Source organism: Cylas formicarius, unplaced genomic scaffold (assembly GCF_029955315.1).
Source record: "Cylas formicarius isolate icCylForm1 unplaced genomic scaffold, icCylForm1.1 PGA_scaffold_8__14_contigs__length_24414737, whole genome shotgun sequence".
NCBI classification, from domain to species: domain Eukaryota; kingdom Metazoa; phylum Arthropoda; class Insecta; order Coleoptera; family Brentidae; genus Cylas; species Cylas formicarius.
Window position 1 is genome coordinate 2,207,000 of NW_026844361.1, and position 10,162 is coordinate 2,217,161.

General features: G+C 35.9%; 1 protein-coding gene across 5 annotated transcripts in view; it reads left to right on the plus strand.

Annotated features, from left to right (window-relative positions):
• Positions 1-10,162, plus strand: part of LOC132705866 (codanin-1) — a 34,427-nt gene that overhangs the window by 13,201 nt on the left and 11,064 nt on the right. For 2 of the 5 annotated variants that reach the window (XM_060676803.1, XM_060676805.1), the window contains exons 6-9: positions 1,475-1,681; positions 3,688-4,074; positions 7,725-7,887; positions 7,945-8,204. In XM_060676803.1, the coding sequence (XP_060532786.1) occupies positions 1,475-1,681; positions 3,688-4,074; positions 7,725-7,887; positions 7,945-8,204 (1,017 nt within the window). Of the gene's footprint in view, positions 1-1,474; positions 1,682-3,687; positions 4,075-7,724; positions 7,888-7,944; positions 8,210-10,162 lie in introns of all 5 variants that reach the window. The other 3 variants (XM_060676806.1, XM_060676807.1, XM_060676804.1) reach the window with 2 other exon arrangements.

Consider the following 10,162-nt stretch of genomic DNA (forward strand, 5'->3'; position numbering starts at 1 on the left):
GTTTAATATTATAATCTAAGATCAGATGTAGAGCACAACTGATAGCTACCATTTCTGAAGAGAAAATGCAAAAAGCGCTGTTCAACCCATGCCCGACCCTAACATTCAGTGAAGGTACCAATACTCCAAAGTCAACTCTCTCGTCCTGCCCCTTAGAAGCATCGGTAAATATAGAAGTCACTTCCCCAGTCCATGTTTTGCCACAAAATTCCCGAAACTCAATTTCATTTACTCCCCCCACCCCCCTTGCAAGTTTAGTTTAGAATCAACAAAATAAATAGGTGTAATCTGAGAGGCTAAAACGTCTCCACTATCAATAATGTTATGGTATGTATCGGTGTAGTGAAATGCCTCGACTAGGGGCCTTTCTTCTAAAAAAGTTATAATTTTCTTGATAAGCAATATATAGTCTTTGGATAGCTAAGAAACTAGGATTATTTCTGATTCTAAGGGACCTGACTAGCAAATTAGAAGACAACATATTCCTCCTCACCTACAAACTTGTTTCGCAAGCCTTTCCCAATAAAATATTAATCTCCACCGTACTTTTTAGGGTTCCTCTTCTTATTTACTTCTATTGGCCATGACTGCTAAAACCATCCGGCCAGTTACAACTACAGTTTAACATTTTTTTTATAACATGGAGGGTGCCTTAATTAAAAGGGACTGGACGGATTCATCACCCTCCATGGGGAACCGGAAACAACGGGAAAAAACAGCGGGACCGACAACGACTACACACTTTAAAATATTCACTAAACACTAAGAACACTAAATCCACTTCATGGAAACCGATTTCAAGTTTTTGGGGACGGTTACAAGGTTTTCTCTCTTCTCTCTTATGAAATGGTCTTCAAAAAATCCAAATTCGTGTCCTCGTAGTCATCTCTCAAAGGTAAACAAAGCTTTTAAAAATCCCTCTTTGCTTTGCATATGGACGATTATTAGTCTTCTTCCTTTGATGGAAACCTAGCCATATTGTTGTTACTATATTACCTTGATCACTGATTTATGCTTCTCAAGTATGTTGGTCGCCATCATACAATTTCATTGCTCTCAATAGTGTTCAATCGATCAATAGTTTCTCAACTGGCTCATAGACTTTTTAACTTGAAAACATGGTGGGGTTTTAATACGACAATGTTTGTTTTACTTGTTTCGTTGTCAGCCAATCGAAATATAACGCTGTCCATGTTGCATAACTTTATTACACCACACACTCGAACAGTTAAACGCACCTCCTACTACTAATTAGGCAAAACTTAAAAGAAAACTTGTTATAATGAAAAAGAAAAACTATCTGGCATTTTACGCGTCGCAGAGAGGCAGCAACACCACAGACCACTAAAACAGTGCTGTTTTCTATTAATCCCGCTATGTAATTATCTGTCTCTAAGAGAAAGTGCAAGTAAACATTATTGTGATTATTAGTATTATTATTAGGTGGGTATTAAAATAGTTTTCGATCTCGCAGCAACAATTGGAAGAAGCGTTTTTTAACGGCCAACCCGCTTCGTTGAGAAAGACTGTGGAGTTTGTGAGCGAGCGGGTTGCCTCTTGCGCTGTGAAATACATTTGTTACACTTTGGTGCCCGAATATAAGCAGACTGCGTTAGACGAATTTCGGTCGGAGATCGAGCAAACCTATAAACAGGAAGCGATGGATAAACATTCGACGAAGGTGAGTGGAGTCGCCTCTGTAACGATCTCACGGTCAAATCTAACGGAGAGCTCGGACACTCGACACTATCGGTTTCTCTCCCACCGCACTATGGGATAGAATTCAGTTAGTTTGGCCATGAACAGAGAACAAAACCGAACATGTATCTAGCGCAGTTTCTTTTTAAACGAATTTATATGTTATGCTTTAAAAACAATGCGGTATTAATTTTGGCTGAAATGTCCCATGTAATTTTATTACATTTCTATTAAAACGAAAATAATACATGTGGATTCCAGATAATTTTGCAAGGAATAGAAAGACAAATATCCTTTTTTAAATTTTTTCAGAAAAGCCCCATGTCAGTATACAAAATTTTTATTATTTCTTACAAAGAAACAGGGAAATCAGGTTGACAGTGCGTTTTTGACGGATCTATCCAACAATTTTTTTTTATCAAAATCAAAACGTAATCAAAGATTTCACAACGATGTACAGCTTTAAGCAAGCAAACAGCACGTTTGAAACATTATTGGTATAGTTAGCTTCTAAGTACTCCTGAATAAGAATTTGTTGCCATTTTTTTTTAACCCCTGATAGTACTTCTTTCTTCCTTCTCTCTATTTTATTAAATAGTCCCAGTTGGTCGTGACTTTAAGTTGAAGTAATAAGCAAAACAAGGCTTTAGTGCTTTTTTCAGAGCTCTATCCAACAAAAAAAACTTATCAAAATTGAACAATAAACAAAGATTTGAGAAAGATGTACAGTTCTTAAATAGTGGGATACACTGTATGTATATTTTTTAATTTAGTTTTGGTTTACCCATACACAGTTGTCCTAAATTATGTATTCTTTTTCAAATTTTCAAAAATGTTTCTTATTTTCTAAGTGCCGTTTCGGATGTTAGCTATGATCATGACCATTCTTATTTTATCGGTGGCAATTGGAAAGAGTTGAACTACTAGAAAATGCGGCATTTTATTGCCCTCTCTCAATTCTGACTCATTATTAATTATTCGTACCACTTCTTGGTTAGTAACGTTCTGTGTCCAAGATATTTTTAATATTCCTCTATATAGTCAGAGTTCAAATGCTTTCAATCTTTTATTTATTTATTTTTTTTGGTGAGTGGTTCCACCCCATACAGGAGAACTAAAAAGGCTTACTTACTACTTACTATCAGTTTTTTAGTTTTGTTTAAGTTCATCAGTTGATGTAAACTTCGAGGCTCTATACAAACATGATGGTATCGTGTGCGTATCTTATTTTGTTTAGCTCGTTGCCGTGTATGATAATTCCTTCTTCAATACCATCCCATTAAACTGAATCTGATCTGTGTCGCTGCCATGATTTCTTAGAACTGCTGTATGGTTCCAATATAGGTTTAAAAGAATTTAATTCAATTTTAATTTAATTTTCTGAAGTCCCCTCACGTTGACTTCGAGCAATCCTCTGGAATGCCGACTCTGATTTGTCTGGATCAGCTGGCTTCATTTGAACAATGGCGGTTCTTACTTCTTCAACTCGGATTTTCGGCCGTTCCCCTGTAATTGACTCTTGTTCGCCTGAATGCTAGTGGTTAGCAGTGTCACTGCCACAGCACTGTTGTGGGTATTGCGAGTCAGCTGAAATCATAAAATTAAATTTTCTTACTGTTGACTTTCTTCATTTTTGGTTTTTTGTTTCAATACACCAATCAGAGAACAGTGATCAGAACCAAGCACCAGGATATGTTTTTATAGATATGCAGCTATATTTTTTAATAAAAGATCGAGTTGGTTCATCCGTAGGTAGCTTAAACCAACATCACTACGAGATCATTGGTAGTGTGTCTCAAAAGTGTTTAGGAAAGCAAAAAAATCTCTTTGAATTATATCGCTCTTTGTTAATCTAATATCGAAACTCCTGATGCTGCGCTGATATGTTCTTCCCTTAAAGGCGGAGCTAATCCGTTTTCCATCGGTAGAGTGTCCGGGCCGTTTGTTAGGTTCAGTCGAGGTGATGCTTTCAAGTTATGGATTTTTTAGGAGTTTTTGACGTCCAAATCGAGATCCCTCGCCAGGGATCACCTTAACTGTTTAATAACATCGTGCGAGGAGATCGCTTCGCGTATCTCTCGCGAGAAGATACCACCTTCGATGGACGGTCTGTTGGTTCTGGACGTACTTCCGGGTACCAAAAAATTCTGCGTCGATGTGGCGTCCAGAATGTACGCGGATAGGGTGAGACAGTGGGTTAACAGTCACGTAACTGTGGGGCTCTTCTTGAAAGACTTTGATGGCGAACTGCAGCGGTTAGGGAATTGGAGGAGAAACGACAAGTCCAAGCTGGTTTTTCAGCTGCCGCCTGGCGGACGACCGCAGAACCACGACGAAGACGCTAAGAGCGGATTTTACATTTTGGACGATATTAGGGTAAGTGCATATGTCATCTTGACTTTTCTCGGCAATTATCGAAATAAACGACGCTAAAACACCTAGCGGTATTTTAGGACAGAGCATTAGAGACATAATAAAGATTAACTATTATATTATGTTGATTTAGATATAATATACTAGAAAGTGCTATGACGTTTTTCTTCAAAATCTAATCCAGTTTAATTCTCCGAGTCGTCATGAAGAGTAAATACAATTCACTATCTTCAATTATATTCTGTGGTGCACTTTTCCAGCTTTCAGCAGGTGTATTATTAATTTTTAATTAAACTTATTTCGTTGGGATCTAAAAGGGAAAGTATTATTTTTTGCTCTTTCGTGTGATTTTACTTGATACCGCACTGCTGACTATTCTCGTTGGGTTAGTTTAGAGCTTAATTAAAACTGGCTCCCATTCTTCTGCTTTGAGGGGGCGGAGCTAAGGGAGGGACGTGCACATCATCTCGGATGACTGATTCCCATATTGGTGAGAGAATTCTATGAATTATCGGATTTTTCTTTGATAGATTGATGCGTGCAAGAATTTTGAGCTTATGAGTTTATTTGTCGTAGTCCTAAGGCTCTTTCACGTTCTTATATGGTTGATATTTTTCGTCCTGTCTCTCAATGGGTGATGGTTATTAGCTTCTAATTCAATGGTAAAACGTATGTTGAAGAAATTCTGAGAGGAATTCTTGACTATGAGGTCAAATAATGTCATCAACGTAACGTTTCCATAGTTTTTTTCTCAAAATCTTGAGAAGAAAGACGAGAAATTTCCAGATGTTGAGCGGTTTAAGAAATAGGGACTTTAGTGAAGATGTCGAAATTAACCAGAATAGCAGAATGTAATTGTTTTCAATTGTTAAACGAATTGGAAAAAATTCAGCCCGAAGTTATCAGCTTTCCCTGTAAAGGGTTTTAATGTAGAAACTAGATATTTTGCTAACAATAGATCGAATTAGTAATCTTGACTTGCGAATGTTAGAAAGTCTATAGAAACCTTGAATTTGAGAGTCGTGAGGGGTAACAGATTTCAAAAATATACAATGACATGGAGTAAGATATAAAACAGCGTGTCTTGTGTGAATATTTTTTAAAAGATAATTTTGAAATCACTTTTCAAAAAGTTCGGCATTTGTACCATCATCAAAGTCCAAGAGTCCTTAATATTCTTCGAGACAAGTTTGAAATAAATACCACTTCTGATCCAGCGAGAATTATGGTGATGCGTATTCCTTTATTTAAGCGTACTTTTGTTTTTATAATTTTTACTGGAATCAATTTATCCTATGAATACGGTATAGTGTGTATCGTGGGTAAATTATCCATCGGATCTATACTTTAGAAGTTCCTTAGTGTAATTAAATCTCCAAGTGCACAAATTATACGATTACACTACACTTTTCTTTTTTTTTGTCTATATTGCGGTATTTAAATCTTATTTTACAAATAATTTTATGGATTATATTGGTTTCATCTTCTTCAAGCCTTCTTTTCAGTTTATCCCAAGTACCAATGACCTGCTACGCAATGGGAATGCAACTAATGCACTGTTCATAAGTGTTTTTTATCAATATGTAAACGTCATAGGTAACTAACGCAAACTATTGAGGTAATCCTGCAGTTTTACGTATTTAATGGTTAGGGAAATTTTAACTGTGTTCGCCAAATGTCATCCAGCTACATTTATTTGATTTATGCAGGAAATTGTACATAATAGCAAAATTGTGGTTATATAAAACTACACCTTTCAGGTTTCATGAAAAATTCCATCTCAAATCCAAAAAAAAAAAATGGCAATCATTTCAAAATATGCATCCCATATGCATTCCCATCCCTTTGGTTTTTCTATTTCAGTTTTAAACTTAACTGCATGAACCGAATACAAAGGGTTTTTGAGGTCTAAAAAAACTGCAATTTTGGTGTGTTTGTGTTTGTAACCGTGTCACAACAATAGCAATATTATATTCCAAACAATGTGTTCATTTTAAGTACTTTTACTAGGCCTTTACTGTATGTTTGAACACGAAATTATTGTAAACAATAAGGTACATCCTCTTTGATTAATTTCTAGAGATATCTTGCAAGAAATGTATATTGTGCTTATATTATATAAGTATTACAGTATTTTGTTTAATTTTTTTGTTTATCGTTGGTTGTTCTGTGGCCCAACATTTGAACATAAACCGGAAAAGAAGAAACACGAAGAAAAATAATATATTTGGTGTCATCTCTATCCGCATCAATCACAGTTTGAAGTCTTCGGCTCATGGTCATTAAAGGAGTTACGTTTTTTTAAGGCATATAATTTATTTGTTTATTGTTAAAAAAAATGATGTTACTCAAGAAAAACACACAGGGAATATCTAAAAACCCACCCGAACCATACAAAAATCCCGATGTTTGCCAACCCTAAAATTTTAACCGTTTTATTACATGAAATACCTAAGACTAAAATACTAAACATTAAAAATTAAGCCAAAATTTTAGTCCATTTTCTTTTACTAGTATTAGCTTCACCCATACTTTAATTAAGTTCTTTCATTCTAAAAAACATCCTAGACCTGAAAGAAAGGCGTTTTGCCTTGTCGGGACCTAGTATTGACTCACTTTTTAACAATAAAGTTTTAATAAAATTGTTTCCAGTGGCCATTCATTTCAACAAATACTGTTCATGGTTTTGACTGGAATTTGCTCAAAATCAAGAAGAAAAACCAACAATTTGCTCCAGAAAGAGGGGTTTCAAGTTCAAATCTGTAGGCTTATTGTATAGTGGTGACAAAGCAAATTTTGACTACAATCTATTCGAAATCGGCAAGCATTTGACGTGCAAATGCATATATGAACTTAAACCCCCTCTTTCTAGGATAAATTATTCGTTTCTCTTCTTTGCTTTAGCAGTTTCCAGTCAGAAACGGCTTTTCCACCCCATATTATTGTGAAAGCAACAACAAACCTACAGATATCAGCTTAAAACTTTATTTCGTTGTAGGTTTTGCTTTTTCGTCAATTGCATTACCAAAATCTATATTATACCTGCAGATATGAACTTAAAACCCCATTTTCTTTGACAAATGGACAAATTGATATTTCAAGTTCACTTTATAATCACTTTCCAGAAAATGCTTAGAACACACAACAGCGGTCTTGTCGGCTCGCTTTGTTGCGTGTAACTACTCCTTACATACACTAGAGTTTTTGATTGGAAACCGATGAAACTTAATGTTTTTATTCAGAGGGTCTTTCTTTGATTGCTTGTCCGAATTGCACCCGCCTACAGCACACGGCATGATTACCAATACGAAACACGCCTAGCAAAACCAATGTAAAAACCACGATATACTAAATAATTACAATCCGTTTAACAGCACAAATTGGATCTACTGGCCTAATTCGCCATAAAAAGGACAAATGAAAATGCTGTTTACATTTCGCATTTATTATTCTACTTAACGGGTGACAGTCGACACCGCAGAAGCTCAGCCAACTGCGCATCATCGTATCTACTGCGTGTGCGAGCTGAAGTGTCCACTTTTTTTTAGTGGGATATCTTCCAGGTCCATTAATTTTTATTTTGAACTATTTGTGTCTTTTATATACCCACCTTTTTTGTTATCACCTTTCTAGTATAAAAACTGTTTTCTTAGGAAATGTGCTGCCACGTCATAGAAGAAGATAAAACATTTGCTCCGAATTGCGTGTCGGACCTTTTGAGAAACACGTTGAGGGGCATGAAGCAGAGGAATGACGTCAATGACATCGTCTTGTCGAATATCCACTCCAATCTTTTCGATTTGTTCTTAATCCTAGGTAAACATCCTCGGCACCAAATCGACGAAGACGTTAACGAATTTTCATCACTTCTAGCTGCCAAACGATCGGAAACGGTCGACGATAGCGTCATGAAATTGTTCGTGGAAATATGGCAGACGCCGCCGACCTTCGAGAGCACTTTTAAGACGTTGTTTTCTGCTCGAAACGTCCACTTAATGTCGCGATCGCCCAGCCCTACTAAATCGTGGGGTATTTACGCGACACTCGTTCCCATGTTGGTTGAGACGAAGTGTTTATCTGTGGAGGAATTCGAATCCCAATGTACCGGGTTTTACAAACGGAACTGGGATCAGGTTAGGTAATAGCGTAGAGAAAACTAGTAAGAAAGATAGTGACGGATGAAACGAGAACTGCGCCCACGTGGGAATAACGGAAAGAAGCTTGGGTTAGTCCTATTTAATTTATTTTTTATTTTTATCGTGTATATTTTAATAGACAAAAAATATAACTTATATATAACTAAAAATCTTAGTACAGCTAGAGGCGAATATGCAGCTCACCGCATAAAAAAGCGTGGTAAAGTCCAGCCAGGGCATTTGTGCAGTTAGGTCGCGTATAGTATAGTGTGAAGCTATAGTAGGTACGTTCGAATATGCAATCCTAAAAAGTAAATTAAAATTTTTCAAAGAAAATCCACAGGCCACTATAATACTTTTTACAAAACTTCTGGATTTCTCCTGCGTCGGTTTTTGCTTAGTCGAAATTGCTGACGTTTCGCCAATCATCCTGTTGGCTTCTTCAGAGCTTGACTAAAACTGGGTCACATGTTACTCTGCACTCGTACTTAATTTCTTTCACTTCATTGAATAATTAAAGAGCATTACATTCGATACACAACATATTCTAGTTAGTTTTGACGTAGAATCACTTTTTACCAAAGTTCCTATTCCTGAAACTCTCAATATCATTTCAGATATATTTAAATCCGAGAATCTGGAACCAAACCTTCCCACCTTAATCGAAAAATGCTTGTCTGGAGCATATTTTTCTTCTAATGAACAAATTTTTGAACAAACGTCGGGAACAGCTATGGGTTCTCCACTATCACCAGTCATCGCGAATATATTTATGGAAGCCTTTGAGAAGAAAGCTCTGGACACCTTTCATCTGAAACCAAATTATGGAAACGCTACGTCGATGATACTTTTGTTATTTGGCCTCATGGTCAAGAAACCCTAGTAGATTTTCTTAGACATTTAAACTCTATACACTCTAAGATACGTTTTACCATTGAGTTGGAAACTAATAATATCTTATGAATTCTTATCAATAGAAAATCAGACGTAACATTTACAGAGCCGTAAAACTATCTCAGCCCGGGTCACTGAAAACAAAATTAAAACATTAAAGATATTAAGCGTTCCATCAAAAAATACACTTCTCCACAACCTACATTTGCCACTGTGGTCCTTACATTCAAAACATATCAAAAGTTCTAAAGAAGTATAACGTCAAAACCAGATTTACCATTTATCCAAAAATCTCTCAACATCTTTGGTCCATTTGAGATGCCAAGAGTTTACAGCATTAGCTGTAAATTTCGATAGCTCTTTGAAAAACTCCCAACGATTCAACAAAAGAAAAAACCCATAGGGCAAAGAAGGGGAACAAAAAAAAAACTAGTTATCTGATTCATGCATATCAATAACAATTGGGATAATATTAGATGCGTCGATACAATTTTTGGCTTTTCCAAGTATCACTTATCAAGCGATCTGTGTACCTACAACCCATTTTTCGGGTGAAACCTGAAACAAATAATAATACTTCTTCAGAAGTATTATTATTATTATTTTAGTTGAGCTTTAGTCCATAAACGAAGTACAGCATCAGATTTTACTGGACTGATGGAATCTATTTTGGGATTATAATACTGTTTACTTGATAACCTGATTAGGTATTGGCTTAGCATGTTCAAGGTTATACGAGGCGCTCTCCGTTATTATTAATGAAGGTTCACTAAGATTAGGCAAGTAAAAAAAAATTACATAAGTTATTTTTTCCCAAAGCATATTAGTATTGAGTAAGGGAGAGTTTACGTGGGTAGAAAACTAAAACTTTTATCTCTGTTCACAGGTTAGAAAAAGTTTACTTTTTCCAGAAAAAAGAAATATAAGTCACCATTCAAAATTTCAAAAATCTTGTTAGGTCTCCGATTTGCATCCCAATTTAGAAATAAGAATGGCAAATTCCGCAAACCATTTTTAGTGATTCTACTGTGCCATGTTCTTATATAAGGGAGGAAAAGTAA